A 16,677-nucleotide genomic window follows, 5' to 3' on the forward strand; every position below is an offset into this window, starting at 1 on the left:
TGAGGGCTGGGGCTGGGGCGGGGGCCGGGTACCGCGCGGAGAGAAAGCGGGAGGGAGAGCGGCCCCCGCGGCCCTTCAATTGGCCGCACCGCCCCTCGGCGCAGAGGCGGGAGGAGGCGGCCCTCCATTGGTCGGGCCCGGCGGCCAATCCCCGAGGGCCCAGGAGGAGGCGGGGGCGGCCGGTGGGGAACCGCGGTGCGGGCGGGGAGCAAGGCGGGCGGCGAGCTAGGCAGCCAGGAGCTTTGGAGCGGACCTCGAGGCTCTGCGGCACACAGTCGGACCCAGTCGCCCAGGCACCGCCCGCGCCCCGCGGCCGCGACCGTCTCCTGCGCCGCCCAGAGGAGGGAGTTCCGAGCATCCCCCGCGGCGGCCACTCCTCGGGGCCAGGAGCGGGGAAGCGAAGTGCGAGAGACCCCGGACCCCAGCGCAGCCTCTTCCCGCCGCCCTAACCACCATGACCCACTTCAACAAGGGCCCTTCCTACGGGCTCTCGGCCGAGGTCAAGAACAAGGTACGCCTGGCTCGGGCGGGCGCGGGGACCCCCGGGGCGAGGGGTGCAAAGCGCGCCCGGGCTCCCTTGGGCTAGCCTGGCGCTGGGCCGTACTTCGTTCGCCCCTCGCGCTGTGGTTCACCCCTCTTTCCTGGAGAGGGGACGTCGAGGCGGCGCGAGCGTCGCTGCCTGTCCCGGTTGCGTCCCGTCCCCGGGCTCGCGGGGCCGGCTCCCGGGCACCCGCCTGGCTTTGTTCCCGCGCCATGGGACGGGACTAGTGGCTGGCGGTGGGTTCCCGGGCGCCTGGAGTCCCGCGGAGCCGGCCTTTCCGGCTGCGAGGGTCTCTGGGGCCGTTTGGTGGTTGCAGGACGCGCCCTCCGGGAAGGGGGCGCTCCTGCGTGGCCACTCGCCCTTAGGCGGAGCCCGTCCGCGCGGCCAGGGACCCGGCGAGCCGCTGCCGCAGCCCCCGCCATCTACCCGGGCCCCGGGTGCTGGCGGACCCCGCACCTCCCCACGGGGAGAGAGACCGCCCACTGTCCCGCCGACCCCAGGGCCCCCCGAGGAACGGGAGCCGGTCCAGGACCCATCGTAGTCTCCGATCTCGGTGCCTGGGAGGCATTTGGAGGCCGATTGCTGCTGCTGCTGCTGCTGCTGCTGCCGCTGCCGCTGCTGCTGCTGTTGCTCTTGCGGGAAATGGAGACAAAGCCTGAGCGCGCCACTGTGCGAGCGATGTCTGCTTAGGCTTGAGACTTTTTATAAAACACTGAGAAGTTTGTAGTACATTAGACTTTCACGACATAAAGGAGTATTTTTGTGGGTTGCTTTTGTTTAGGGCTTGTTTGCCGAGGCGGCTTATAGTTTGGAGCGATTGGGATTTGGTGACGCTCAGCTTTGCTACTGAGCCCAAGAATGCGTTAGGTTTATCTTTGGGACTTTTGGCCTGGGAAAGAGATGAGAGGCGTCCCCCTCCCCAAATCCTCTCCTTCCTTCCTCCCTCCCTGCATTCCAAGCCCATGACATCAGGGGTTTCTAGGGGGAGAGACCAGCCAATCGGCGCGGAACTGCGCACAGAACGCTCATTGTCTCTTTTCTGCTGTTCTGGCCAAAGCGCCACAAAGGAGGGCTGCTGTGGTTTAATTCCCATTAACCTCCCGGGAGCCCAAGCATGTCAGGATTGCCACCGCACCGTCCGACCGCTGGTGGAAGGCACTGGCATTGTCAGAGCTGGAACATCCCGGGGCTGCGGGGGTAGGCGGTGTGAAGCGAATTATGTTGAGGTAATGAAGCGCACCGTTGTCAAACCCCAAGGGAGAGTTGTGGCTCTTGTCTCCCGCTGTTAGTCTGCACATCATACCGTCTTTGAAGCAAAGGGTTGATTTTAGTCTATGTATCTAAAGTTGAAATGTTTAGGTCCTTTACTTTTTCAAACGTCTTGCCCGTGTTGGACAACAGTTTGCTAAACAGTTTTTTTAAGAGCAGAAAGGTGAGTGGTGTATGATTGAATGCAAACCTCACCAACTGAAAAGTTTGTAACAAGTTAATTGTTCCCTTCCTTCCAGGGTTTACAAACCGAACTTTAGGAAACTTTTCAGAGGAACGGGCATGTCCAAAACGTTGGACGTGTTGTGAGACTTTTTGGCCTGGTTGTGCACATTCATTGTAATTCCCCCCAGTGATTCTTGGTTGGCAGCAGTTGAGTCTCTTTACTACCTTTTGCATTGTAAATGAGGTACTGATAACGTTGGCAGCTCTTCAAGTGACTTACTTTTCTTGGATGTTAATAATATTCATGCTAATTTCTTTTTTGCTGACTAATGTAGCAGCTTCTGCCGTTTTCCTGCTTAATACTGAGCAGACTCAAGGAAATGCATGCACAGGCCAGATCACTGTAATTATTATAAATGTTTAAAAACAGTAAAACCTCAGTTTTTAGAACATTTGGAAAGTTAGTTAGGAAAGCTGTGGATTTATCCCTTTAAGCACCAAACCCATTTTTTAATAGCCCGTTTCATTTTTGTAGTCCTTTCAGACAGTATTCTTTCATAGGAATTCTTTTCATCTTAACAGCAGAGCAGTCCTGTAAGGTGAGGCGGATTGCTGGGATTATCCAACATCATTTACAGATCAGTACACTGAAGCTCAGAAAGATTTGCTCAAGGTCACAGAAGTTGGACTGTTCTAAGAATTTTAACTCTAAAAGCGATGTCTTAGTTGAGTGAAGTACTTAGGGATGTTCTACAGAAGACTCTGCTGTCTGTCGCCTTCCCCCCCACCTTTTTTTTTTTTTTTTTTTTTTTTTTTTTTTTTTGTTGAGACGGAGTCTTGCTCTGTCGCCCAGGCTGGAGTGCAGTGGCAGGATTTCAGCTCACTGCAACTTTCGCCTCCCGGGTTCAAGCGATTCTCCTGCCTCAGCCTCCCAAGTAGCTGGGATTACAGGCACCTGCCACCACACGCGGCTAATTTTTGTATTTTTTAGTAGAGACAGGGTTTTGCCACGTTGGCCAGGCTGGTCTCCAACTCCTCACCTCAGGTGATTTCCTTCTGCCTTAGCCTCCCCACATGCTGGGATAACAGGTGTGAGCCACGGCGCCAAGCCCTTCCCCCCATTTTTGCTACCCACCTGTCACTTCTTGACATTGTGATTATTTATGTGATACTGTTTCTGATCTGTTCTGGACCTGGGAATCAAATTAGCCGTGTTTGCTAGGCCTTTGTATGAGATGCTACATTCTCCGTCCTCCTGACGGAGGCCTCAGGACTCCCGGGTGAAAGGTGGGTATATGCAAAAGTGACATTGCGTGGTTTGACACTTTTTGATTCCTTCCTGCTTTTTCTTTATTGCGTAATTGATACATTGCTTGAATGCTAGATTTCCCCCATCCACCCCTAAATCTCACTTAACAAAGAAGTATAGAAACATCCTGGGGAGACAATGTGGAGGGGACCTGGGAGTCTAGCATATGTGAGTTCTAGTCCCCGTTCCGCCACTTCCTGCCTTCTGTGATGCTGGGCAAGCTACCTGACATCTCTCTCCTAGTTTGTCATCTGTAGAATGGGGGAAAACAATAGTTACCACCCCTAAACACCATGTTGTGGAAATGTGTCTGGCTTATATTCAGTACTCAGTGACTGTATTGTGCTATTAGCTCTTAGTAACAGAAAATTAGTTATTGGTATTATATTTCTAAGATATTTATGTCCCTGCCTCTTTAAGTAGTTGGTTTGTATTAATACCTTTTGGTCTTGTTATATAATATTCTAGCTGTAAAAGCAGTTCATCAGTGAATTGAGGATGTCTCTGATTTTAAATACTTTAATCAGTAAAATTTCAGGGAAAAATCTTTAAGACATTTGATTGATAAGATGATAATACATGGCAGAACACACAAACTTACTTTCTTTAATAGGCAAGAAGATGTGTGAAAACAGCCTAAAAAAAAGAAAAACCCTAAGAATTCCAGTCTTTCAGCGTGGAATACGAACAACGTTTCTTTAATAACAAAGAAAAAAATGACACCAAATGATCAATAACTTGTAGTTTACAAAAACTATCAGAGAGTAAAAGGGCCAGGGAAAATGCAGACACTGGTGTATGGATGGTTCGATGGAGGATGGAAACACTCGTAAAGTAATGGGCCCTACAGGTATTCTACAGGTTGAGCCAGGCCCTTGAATGCATCTTGGGAACCAAAATGAAAAGTGAAACAATTCTGTGCCTCATAAACCATGAAAAAATATAACAGGTACTCAAGGGAAGCACAGCATTTCCTGGCAAAATGTTGGAGTGGGGGTAGTTTCCCGTAAATTTGGACGGGAAAAGAGGACGCAGTGAAGCATGTCTTCATCAGACTTGGAGTAAATGCCGCAGGAACCTTTCTTGCAGGTCTCAGGGAAAGTGGAAAAAATAAATTGACGAATGGGGAGCTGAAATAATCTTACCTCGGTATGTTTTTTTGGGAGGAGGCTAACTGAAATATTAAGAAGCATGGAATTGGAATGCACATTCTTCCAGTCTTCTGCCCCCCTGGAATGTCTGATTTGAGCAAAGCAGCTTCCCACGGGATCTTCTTGGTTACAAAATGGTATTTCTCAACACCTAAAAACCATCTTGAAAGGCTTATTACCAAAATCTTTGGTTGTTGAAGTTAATCATATAGTAATAATTGGACAGGACCAGTGTCCGCGGAGTCCTCCCAGCCTGTTTGCCGGCTGCGCTTCAGACACACAGCTGCTCTGAGGGTACTTCTGGTAAGAGTAACCCAGGGTGACCCAGCTGTGAATTATACCCGAAGGTGGGTTGCCTTGTCTTGCTGGTAGAGCACCAGAATCTTGGTAAAAATGTGTTGGTGGGCTTAGCTTTTTTCTTTTTAATCTTGAAAGTTCAGAAATTGGTTTTTAATTAAAATATTTTTTTGTTTGCTTATTATCTGTCTCTTCCCACCAGAGATAAAGCTGTCTTATTCACGGGTGTGTCTCAAGATCGATATTTTAGAATATAGTTTGGCACATAGCTTGTGCTCAATGAATATTTGAATATTTGTTGATTTAATGAATGTATTCATCAGGAAGAGATTTTGCTACCTCTAGACATAAGAAGTTAGAAATTAACTCTGTAGTCTAAGATAATTCTGTAGTACAGTGTGATGATTTTGAAGGATGTGGTTAAAAATAAAATATTCTAAAAACTATTTTATTTTTTTATCTCACTATGTTGCCCAGGTTGGTTCTTGAACTCCTGGCCTCAAGTGATCCTACTGCCTTGGCCTGTTAAAGCACTGGGATTACAGGTGTGAGCCAACATTCCTAACCCTGTTTTTCTTAAGTAGTTAAATAGTTAATATTACATTGAAATTTTTCATCTTTGCTGCTGATTTTGGGATTATCTCTTAAGATAGATATTTTGACTGGGCTCTTAGACTTCCAAGTTAGGAATGGTAGAGGTGTCCTCTGCAAGGATTTGCCCAGTGCCTGCATTTTCCTGAATACTGCTGGAGAAGGGGCCATTCAGCCAGGCCAAGGACTCTGCTCCTGGTACGAACCAGCCATTGCCGTTGGTCTGCTTTAGTTTTTGTTTTCCTGTCTTGACCAAAACAGATAAATAAGATACACTTTGCTGAAGCGACAAGAGGTACTATGCTTCCTCTTTAAAATGCTCAGCCTTATTTACTCTGGAGTTTTAACGAGGATTATTATCAGGCTCACTGATTTTTTACAGTCTAACATTTGTGGAAATTGTTCTGTCTCTAGCCACTCTTTTAGATTTCAGAAACAATCTTGACAATGATGACATTGCTAATACTACCATCAACAGAGGTATAGGCTTTTTTTTTTTCCCTATGCCTGTTTCCCTTCCAGGTTGGGACATGAGGGTTAGTGTTTCCTGCCTCCTTTCCCTCTTCAACAGTGTGTTCTTAAAGCCATAAAGAATCTGATCTGCAGCATAAAAAAAGTAAGCACAATTGGATGGTTTTGGTTTTTCACCTGTCATTACCATTGTATTCAGGAGAGTGAGGAAATGCATTTTATTCGCTCTCTTTTTAATTTTTTTGAGATGGAGTCTCTCTCTGCTGCCCAGGCTGGAGTGCAGTCGTGCGATCTCAGCTCACTGCAACCTCCACCTCCCAGGTTCAAGCAATTCTCCTGGCTTAGCTTCCCGAGTAGCTGGAATTACAGGCACCTGCCACCACATCTGACTAATTTTTGTATTCTTAGTAGAGTTGGGGTTTCACCATGTTGGCCAGGCTGGTCTCAAACTCCTGACCTCAAGAGATACACCTGCCTTGGTCTCCCAAAGAGCTGGGATTACAGGTGTGAGCAACTGTGCCCAGCCCTGCATTTTCTTTCTCAGTGAAACTAGGTGGTAGGTGGAGAAAGCTTGTCCTTAGAATTTGTTGGCAAGTTCCATTTAAATCTAGGCATTACCCTCCTGTAGCATATACCTTGTGCATTCGCTCTCTTTAACTCTGAACTTATTTTATAGCCCAAATGGGCTTTTAACTGTTATTCATGTGGACTTGTACCCTCAGATTTTTGTTAAGGATTCTTGGAACTCATAGGTAGATCCAGGTTGTTTGTGGGGACCAAGTTTATATAATTTTGGGGTCCTCATTATGGAAAATATATAAATATCTTTTAAGTTTTACAAAAACCTATAGCCATGTGAACCCTTTTGAACTTGAAGACTTCCCCATACCTGTCATACAAGGTTCTTGTCAGAGGGAAAGTAGAGCTTAGTGGTTAAGAACATGGACTGTGGGAACTGGGTTGGATTCCTGGTTCTGCATCTTACTGTGAACTTTGGCAAGTGACTTAACCTGCCTGTCTTGTCTGTAAAATGAGGCTATCATGATGCTCATCTTTATAGGGTTGTTGGGAGAAATAAGATAGATAATCCATGTAAAGTGTTTAGAATAATGCCTGGAATCAAAAGCCCACATTATGTAAATTTTAGCCATGGTTTTTCATTTGGAGACTGGTTCTCTGCTAATTAGGCTCAGTCTTGTGTTCTGAGCTGCTTTTCCCTTCTGGATGTTGATATTATTTCTAGAACTTTAATATTCATTCATGAATCTGTTTCTATCTGCCTGAGATTTCTGGTGGGTAAGGGACCATGACACCAAGCAATACTACTGTGTTTCATTTCTGTGTCAGGAATGTGATCTGCCCCAGAGTCCTTATCCAGGACTCCACCCCCAGGCAGCCTGTGAGGCGTTTCCACCGTGAAAGCACCAGGTCTGTAGATCTGCACCATTCTGTCCACGTTGCCCTTGGGGCTGAGGACTTCTCTGTAGAGCTGGAGGTCTTGCTTACTGGGCGTGGTTGTATTCTGCTTTTTCTAAGAGGTTGATTCCTTTTAAATAAGATACATCTTTCCTTTCTTGGTTTCAGACAGGGCTTGTATTCCTCCACAACTGGCTGGTTAACATATTTTCCTTCAAGTGTTTGAATGTGGCTTGCTTGAATCTGGAGGCTTTGAGTTTATGTGTTCTTATGAAGTCTCTACCTAGACCTGTGTGAAGCAAGTCCTTGAGTGGAGAAGACTAATTCCTAGTTTTCCCCCACAAGGTAGGGAGGGACCAGGAAAGTTCAGGGTGTGGGCGTGACTGTTGGGTGCTGTGTCTGCAGTGGGAAGGCCACGGAATTGGAGGCATGAATGCAGAGAAAAGAGGAGGCCTTTTGTGCTTCGAAGGACTCTTCTGGGTGAGTTGTAACCTAAGCATTTATGGTTATTTCCCCTCTCCTGGAGAATTTTCCAGGGAACTCTAGCTGTGGAGTGGCCACACTGGGCGGGCTATGGCTTCATCATTGCTTCTTCCCGCCTCCACTGCCAAATGTTTGGACACTGATCTTTCTCCATTATCTGCAGCTTCTCACCCTTAATGTTACCCAGGCTCTACGAATGGATAGTGTGTGCTTCATTAGTGCACACTTCCCTGTCTCCTTTTGTTTCTTGTGGGAGGAAATAGGGGAGAAAACAATCAATACCATGTGTAGCAAGTCTCTGTCATGCTGTTGGTTAATTCAAACATGTGATTCCACTTTGAATGCAAAAATAGCAACAGCAATCATATTATGCTTCTAATCGAGTATAGAAATTATACGTACATTAGGCATCATCTTGTGAGCTTGCTGTGGTCCTTGGCCCTTAGCAGCTGAGCTGGAATCCTAGGGCTGCTCTTGGGAGTCACCTATGGCTAGATGCCTTCCCCTGAATGGTCCCATTCTCTACTCTGAATACTGGGGTGCATTTTTTTCTGGATTTTCCTTATCTTTCTTCAAAGACTTGGATATTGTATTTTTAAAAAACCCCATCCCCACCTGTCCCCGCTTACACACACAAACACGCATTCTTTGCCAGCCAGATTTTCATTTCAAGGTTTCTTCCTCTCTGGGCTTTCCCCTGCTTCTTTTTCTTCTTTAGTGATACCCTTTCCTTCAGTCGGTCTTACATCACCTTCAAAAACATGCCTGTGGCAGAAGGTTAGTCTTCATATGGGCCAGTGGGAGAGTAAAAGTGTTTTTAGTCTAAAATAGCTCTGCTAAATATCTTACGAATTTTTTTTTGCTTGACAGTCTTGCTCTGTCACCTGGGCTGGAGTACAGTGGTGCGATCTTGGCTCACTGCAACCTCTACCTCCTGGGTTCACGCAATTCTCCTGCCTCAGCCTCCTGAGTAGCTGGGATTACAGGTGCACGCCACCATGCCCGGCTAATTTTTGTATTTTTAGTAGAGATGGGGTTTCACCATGTTGCCCAAGTGCGTCTCAAACTCCTGACCTTAAGTGATCCACCCATCTCAGCCTCCCAAAGTGTTGGGATTACAGGTGTGAGCCACAGCGCCTGGCCTTATTATGAACTTTTGAACTGTGCTGGCAACGCCCTTTGGAACTAAGGATTCCTATGGGCTTGTTTAAATCAATTCCTCCCACCCGCTGCTGACTTTTTTCTTTTCTTTTTTTTTTTTTGTGACAGTCTCACTTTGTCACCCAGGCTGGAGTACTGTGGTGTGATCTCGGTTCATTGTAACCTCTGCCTCTCGGGTTCAGGTGATTCTCCTGCCTCAGCCTCCTGGATAGTTGGGACTACAGGCCTGTGCCACCCTGCCTGGCTAATTTTTTGTATTTTTGGTACAGACGGGGTTTCACTATGTTGGCCAGGCTGCATTTGAACTCCTGACCTCAGGTGATCTGCCTGCCTCGGCCTCCCAAAGTGCTGGGATTACAGGCATGAGCCACTGTGCCCGGCCCAATTAGTCCTTTCTACAGCTGGGCAATATATTCATGTGCATTAGTCTGATACGATGATATGGGTGGTGGGTACATGTGGATATATTGTCACATCTTCATGAGTTAAAAGGACTTTATGTTAAGCCAGAGTCTAAGCATCTTCAGGCAGATTGCATAGTTTCTGTGCTAAGGCTGTGTATAGTACAGAGAGTTCCTGTGTTTCAGCTTGGTTGTGGAGTAGGGATGGGGGAGCATCCAGTGATGGAAAAGACTTAGACTTGGAGCCAGATCTGGGTCCGAATCCCTGCTGAGCCCACAACCTTTGGACAAGTCATCTCTGCATGAAGACAGTACATCTACCTCAGGGTGCCATCTTCCTTTCTTATGAGAACCACTTCTCTTTATGCAAACAGTTCCAAAATAGAAGAGTAAATAAGTGAAAGTATCCTGTATGCCTTACCCCTACCCTAACTGCTTGTACTGCTTTGAATATTGTTCAACCATTTTGAAAACTGAATTATAGTCTGTGGTATGGGTTTCCACTGATTATTCACTGCTTCCCTACTGGTAGATATTTCCTTTAAAAGTACTTGTGTAGAAAAGTGTGTAACTTTTGACCTAACATTTAAATGTATTCAGGTATTACCAAATTGCTCTCCAAAAAAATTAGTTCCTACCAATGGTAAGACAGAGGAGGAGGATCTTTTGATGTTAAGAAAAAAGTAACTTGTTTTAGTTTCTTTATTACCAAGTCATGAGTCACTGACATCTGTAATCCCTACTCCATCCCTCATCCCCAGCAGACTCAGGTGGGAGTTGGCAGTGGGATGGGATGAGGGCATCTCTTTTCACAAATTATTTGATAATAGCTTTTTAAACAGGAAGCTTGGCCAGGCATTGTGACTCACGCCTGTAACTCTAACACTTTGGGAGGCTGAGGTGGGTGGATCACCTGAGGTCAGGAGTTCGAGACCAGCCTGACCAACGTAGAGAAATCTCTTCTAAAAATACAAAATTATCCGGGCATGGTGGCGCATGCCTGTAATCTCAGCTGCTCAGGAGGCTGAGGCAGGAGAATCGCTTGAACCTGGGAGGCAGAGGTTGCAGTGAGCCGAGATTGCGCCATTGCAATCCAGCCTGTGCAACAAGAGCGAAATTCCATCTCAAAAACAAACAAAAAACCCAGGAAGCTTTAGGTAGCATTAAAATGATATCAAAATGGCTATCAAATCATGTCAAGCAAGTGGTTTTTAATGATATATTGAATTCAAAGGAGGAGATCTTTCCAGTATCTTGATTAGAATGGCCAGCAAAGCATAGATGGAAGGATAAGTGTTGACATTTATTGAGTTCTTACAACTTATGTGAATTAACTCATTGATTTTTCCCAGTAACCTTCTGATGTAAGTGCTGTTAATGATCTCTGGTTGGCAGGGAAGAAAACTGAAGCAGAGGAAACTTGGTGCATGGTGGAAATGGGCTTCTAATCCAAGCATTCTGCTTCTAGAGTCCTTGCTCCTAACCATTTTAATCTGAGGCCAGAGCTCAGGGAGAATTGACATCTTTCAAGAAGAGAGGGTACTGAGCCGGGAGAGGGCAGACCAGAACAAGAAGTCCCAGTATAAAGTCCTTTAACAAGAAGCTGGAGGAGGAGAGATTAGAGGGCCCGCCTGGAAAATACTAGGTGCTACAGAGAGGCCCAGAGGATGACTGGAGACAGTCATCTCCAGACATCCAGACATCCAGATGACTGGATTTGGCTACTGAGAAGTCACTGATGATCTTTTTCTTTTTTTTTTTTGAGACAGGATCTTCCTCTGTTCCCCACTCCCTGCAACCCCCCTCCCCCGTTTCCCCCCAGGTTGGAGTGCAGTGGCGTGATCTTGGCTCACTGCAGCCCTGACCTCCTGGGCTCAGGCAATCCTCCTGCCTCAGCCTCCCAAGTAGCTGGGACTACAGGCGTGCACTACCATGCCTGGCTAATTTTTTGTAAAGACAGGGTTTTACTGTGTTGCCCAGGCTGCACTGGTGATCTTTCGAGAGATCGTTGGTACAGCAAATTTCCAGGGGTTAGGAGAGAGTACTAAGTGAGGAAATGGGTAGGCTTGGCATGAAATAAATGAGAAACAGGACATTGTATGAGGCTGGCAGCAGGTTCAATCAAAGATTTGCCATTTCAGGGAAGACAGGGTAGCCTGTGCCCATTGATGAACCAAGTAAAGGCAATAGCCCAAAACAGATGGTGGGTAGGGGCAAAGCAGAAGGGCAGGAGGGTCAGCAGGAAGAGAAGGGGCCCAGCTGGGAAGGGGAAGGGAAGAGGACCATGAAAATGCAGCACTGATGTGGAGAAGTCATCTTTTCATCTGAAGTAGGGGTGTCACTTTGCTCCTGACCTTATTATGCTGGGGCCACTGATGTCTGATGGGGAAGGGAGCAGGAATAGGAAGAGATGGCCCAGGCTGAGCCCTGCCTGTGAGTGCACTGCTGATTGGGCTGTCCCTTTGGAGCCTGGGCGCTGGCTCACTCTCCTCTTTCCATTGGCCCTTGATCTGGAAGGGATGGGAAGTTGGGTTTATTTTGTAGAGCCTGGTTGTCTGTAGCAAGCCTTTACTGTATAATCTCCAAGAGACCTTTGTGTTGGGGCATAGCACTCTGATGGAAGATGTAATGCTTTCAGGGGAACTTACATTCCCTCATCCATGCTCTCAGATTGCATTACAATTATGTAAAATATGGAGTTTACCTTTACTGTCGATGTAAAGGGTCCCCTGTGACCTCATCATAAGATCCTTGCAGACTTCAGGACTGGAAAGGGGAAACCATGTTCAGACTGACTTCCTTTTAGAGGAACTCTGAATCTTGTAGTTGATTATGTCCCTCTTTGTCTTGGTGTTTAAAATGCTTGGACTTCAGTTTGCATCCAACCTATCTTTGGGTGTTACCTGTGTAGGACTTGGTGGCATGCAGGTGTGTGAGCCTTCCCTCTGACTTCATCTTTTTTTCACACATCCTCATTAAAAGCAAAATGAACCTAATGGCTTTTTACTTAGGGTCTCAAAAAGTACAAAATATCTTTGTATGCTATTTCATAAGGCACAGTATGAATATTTTTAAAAGAAGGATATGGGACCAGCCTGGGCAACATAGGGAGACCCCATCTCTACAAAACATTTTTTAAAAAGTAGCTGTGGTGGCACATGCCTGTAGTCCTAGCTACCTGGGAGGCTGAGGCGGAAGGATTGCTTGAGCCTGGGAGGTTGAGGCTTCAGTGAGCTATGATCATGCCACTGCACTCCAGCCTGGGTGACAGAGCAAGACTGTCTCAAAAAAAGAAAAAAAAAGAAAAAAAAAAAAGAAAATGGGAAATTCTATCCTAGTTTTTAACGGAAATGTCATATTTTCTCATTTTCATTGGGGAAAAAATGGTGCTCTTTTGCACAGTTAACGTATCTGTAAGATTCTATCAGCATTTATCCCATGTTTAAAATTAGATGTTTCCTCTCTGTTCATAGCTGGTTGTGTAAAGCCACCTTTCTCAAATGGACAGACTCCACTGTAGTAAGCAAAACAGCATTTGCAATCTGAGATCTAGACCTGGATCTAGACTCCAGGAGGAGTTCCAGATTTACTAAGGCTGACCCAAAGGGCTGAGATCCCTTTTCTCCTCGGCCCGCTTTCATGCCTTGTGCCAACAATAACCCTCAGTAAAGGAGCTGCGTGGTGTTTTGACTCAGTTTTGGGGTTGGCAGATGGGAGCATGGAGATGAGTGTGATCAGTGATCTGTGAGATGATCCCCAGGCTGGTTGAGACCAGTTCCTTCTCAGAACAATACAGCGAACTTTTGGGACAATGACGTTGAGGTGGATTTCTTGCCTTCCTGGAGTCACAGTAGACTGTGAGGCTCGTCCTGTGGAGCAGGCTTGCTGAAGAGTTGACGAGGAGTGAGTGTACATTCTGAAACTACAGAAAAGTTGCAAACATGTCATGTGCCTTGTCGTTATGGAAAGACAAATGACAGCTCTTCAGTGTTACCCATGCTCCTGACTCAAGGGTTATTTTGGAGGCACCTAGAGGTCCTGCTGAAGAGACAGTGCTTGATAATCTGGAGAGTGGCAAAGAGCCGATACCTACAAATGCGGGAATGAGTTTGTTAGACTCTTACATATTCTAGTGGTGAGACAAAGAAAACAAACACTTGAGGAACATCTCTATTTTCACCTCTTTGACCTGTGGGGCTTCAGCTAAGATCCCCTTTCAGCAAAATCTCTACAGATCTCTAAAATTCAAGACCCGGCTGGCCTCCTTCCCAGTGAGAGAATGTTCTCCAACAAGCTTTCTTGGAGGTCATCTCTTCCTGCCTGTGCTTCACTGGCACTCAAAACATGGTATTTTTCCATGCCTGTTTGCTTCTTGTCCATCTCTCGGGAACTTCTATGTATATTTTCCTGGTCTGTCCTCTGTGTGTCATTCAGAATAAATCAACTCCCTCTTCCATATAACTTCCATCTAAATATTTAGATGGGAGCTAACCTGCCTCTCCTGAACTTCCAGGTCAGATGTAGCCACTCCTGGCTAGCCAGTTTCTCATAATAGGCTGTATTTGGTTTTTCTAATCCTTTCACCACCTAGTTTACTCCTTCTAGTAACTGATGTCAGCTTATCATTGTCACCTTTCAGAATGCATCACTCAGAATTGATCATAGTATTGCTACAGATATGGTTTAACCTACCAGAGTACACTGGGATTGTTAACTGACTTCCTTTGATTACAAAGCTTTAGCTCCTTCTGTTTTAACCAACAGAATCACTTGGTGAGGTAGACAAGGTAACTCTGTGTAGAAGAAAGATTCTAATCCTTGCTTCGTCAAATGAACTTTTCCTGTCTATAAAGTATGGTGGTGATCACTCTGGGAGGTTTATGGCTCACATGAACTCCCATGCGCACCGTTTCTTATAAATAATGCTTTCCTTGGTTACCTCATGGGGCTGTTTTGATTTAAACAAATAACCAATACTATTTTATAAAGAATTGTATAACTATGCAGATCAAGATAGTGTTGGCTTTTTAACTCACTCAAGTCACTGAGTAAGCATTACTAGTTCTAAAACTTTGGGGCAGGAGTTTACATAGATTTTGAATAAACTGTGTATTAGTGTAAGAAAGAGCCTTCTGATTCCCAGTTTCCTTAATAAGTATGCCCAGTAGTTTCCAAATCATTAATGACCAGAACAGAAGAGGACACATCTAAATCCAAACATTGAGGTACACATCACCATGAGTTTCTTCTGCCATGACATAATCAGCACAGTGGGCATGGTGTTCCTTCTGACTGTACCCTACTTCAAGGGTTACTAAACTGGACTTCAGGAGTGCCCTAGACATAAGGAACTTTTATCAGAAAGTAATGCAGTTATATCCCTAGTGGGCCATCTAATACCAGATTGGCAGATTGAGGAGATGTGACGCCCATAAAAGGCAGTGACATTCAAATGCAGATGCCTTTCCGAAACAAGATAGATATTTAAATCTTAGGCATTTCCCTAGGCTGGTAATCCTGTCAGTGGGTGAAAAATCATGGATTGAGTGCCTACTATGTATCAGGCATGGGCATGAGGGGTACTAAAATGAACAAGAGCCTGTCCTCCCCTCCAGGAGGGGACATGGGCAGGTGTTCTTGGACATGCCTGTGTGTCCGTGCAGCCCTGGTGATGGCTGCCCTTCCCCCTGAGTGCTTGCACACTCTCTCCCCAGGAGTCCACTCTAGGAAGGGCACCTGCCAGGCTCTTCAGCCAGTAATAGATCCTTGCCCTCTGGGTGGGGATGGGGCGGGAGCAGGCCTCTCTCTAGGTTCCTGTTACTACTGTTTGCCAAAGCTTCTCTCATAGTGAGCTGCTTGATATGCACTTCTTTGTTACTTGTTGTTTCTGAGTCTAGATTCTTCTGAGAATCCAGTGTCTATACTTGTTCCCTCCTTGTTTAGATTTGAACTTTCAAAAATCCACTTTAAACTATGTGTGTTCTAAGCTTTATGGTCTAAAGGTCATTTTCTAGACAGAGAAGACAAAATTGACATTCTGTTTGCTCTGCATCTTTCTATACTCTTTGCTTTAGGCACTGGACCAGCTCCTCTTTAATTTTATGTATATATGTATATAAAATTTTTTTTTTGAGACGGAGTTTCACTCTTGTTGCCCAAGCTGGAGTGCAGTGGCGTGATCTCGGCTCACTGCAAAAACCTCCGCCTCCTGCGCACAAGCGATTCTCCTGCCTCAGTAGCTGAGATTACAGGCGCTACGGGCGTGTGCCACCACGCCCAGCTAATTTTTTGTATTGTTAGTAGAAACGGGGTTTCACCATGTTAGCCAGGCTGATCTCGAAGTCCTGACCTCAGGTGATCCGTCTGCCTTGGCCTCCCAAAGTGCTGGGATTACAGGCGTGAGCCACTGCGCCTGGCTTATTTATATTTTTTTGAGACAGGGTCTCCATCTATTGCTCAGGCTGGACTGATAGTAGCATGATCTCAGCTCACTGCAGCCTTGACTTCCCAGGCTCAAGTTATCCTCCCACCTCAGCCTCCCAAGTTGCTGGGACCACGGGTGTCTGCCATAGTGAGACAGGGTCTCACTATGTTGCCCAGGCTAGCCTCAAACTCCTGGACTCAAGTGATCCTCCAGTGTTGGCCTCCCAAATTGCTGGTGTGAGCCACTGCACCCATCCTAGTTATTTTTAAAGCTTTAATTTCTTGTCAGTCTCACAGTATTTGTATATTGAGTCATAATGTTTTTGTATGTACCTGATTATAGACATTTGGAGGGAAAAAATTTGTGCTAGTTGGTGCCATATGCTGATACCTTGATCTGAAGATACAGTTGGACCTCTGAGAGGAGGACCTGGCTTTAAAATGCTCCTGGACTTAACTCAGCCGTAGTTTACATCTCGGGTGATATGTGCGATTGAGGAGAAAGCGGAGGAGGTGTCTGGTGAGTAGTGTATTGCTAAGAATAGACCTGTGATGATTTGTAGAATTAGGCAGACTGCAAGAAGTGAGCCGAAGTTTCATCATATGGAAAGGTTAGATGGGGTGGGTAAATCAATGAGGGAACGGTTGATTATTTTTATGATTGGGTTGGATTTGCGTATTGGAATCATTAGTGCTTTTATAGTTGAAGTACAACGATGGTTTTTCATATCATTGGTTATGGTTGGAGTCCATATGGAAGCAATGGCATATATTTTATTTACATTGAGTGTATTGTTAGTTATGGGATTTGTGGGTTTTTCTTCTAAGCCTTCTCCTATTTACGGGGGTTTAGCGTTAATTGTTAGTGGTGTGGTTGGTTGTGTGATTATTTTAAATTGTGGGGGGGCTTATATGGGCTTGATAATGTTTTTGGTTTATCTGGGGGGTATAATAGTTGTTTTTGGTTATACTACAGTGATGGCTATTGAAGAATATCCT

At 45.9% G+C, this 16,677-nt stretch overlaps 1 protein-coding gene across 3 annotated transcripts in view; it reads left to right on the top strand.

Annotated features, from left to right (window-relative positions):
• The first annotated feature begins 231 nt into the window (after positions 1-231).
• Positions 232-16,677, top strand: part of CNN3 (calponin 3) — a 35,092-nt gene continuing 18,646 nt past the window's right edge. Inside the window, 1 exon segment of one of the 3 annotated variants that reach the window (NM_001261809.1) lies at positions 232-511. In NM_001261809.1, the coding sequence (NP_001248738.1) occupies positions 455-511 (57 nt within the window). In that variant the 5' untranslated portion in view covers positions 232-454. 3 annotated transcript variants of the gene reach the window in all.

The sequence above is a fragment of the Macaca mulatta genome, chromosome 1, assembly GCF_049350105.2.
Source record: "Macaca mulatta isolate MMU2019108-1 chromosome 1, T2T-MMU8v2.0, whole genome shotgun sequence".
In the NCBI taxonomy this organism is placed as follows: domain Eukaryota; kingdom Metazoa; phylum Chordata; class Mammalia; order Primates; family Cercopithecidae; genus Macaca; species Macaca mulatta.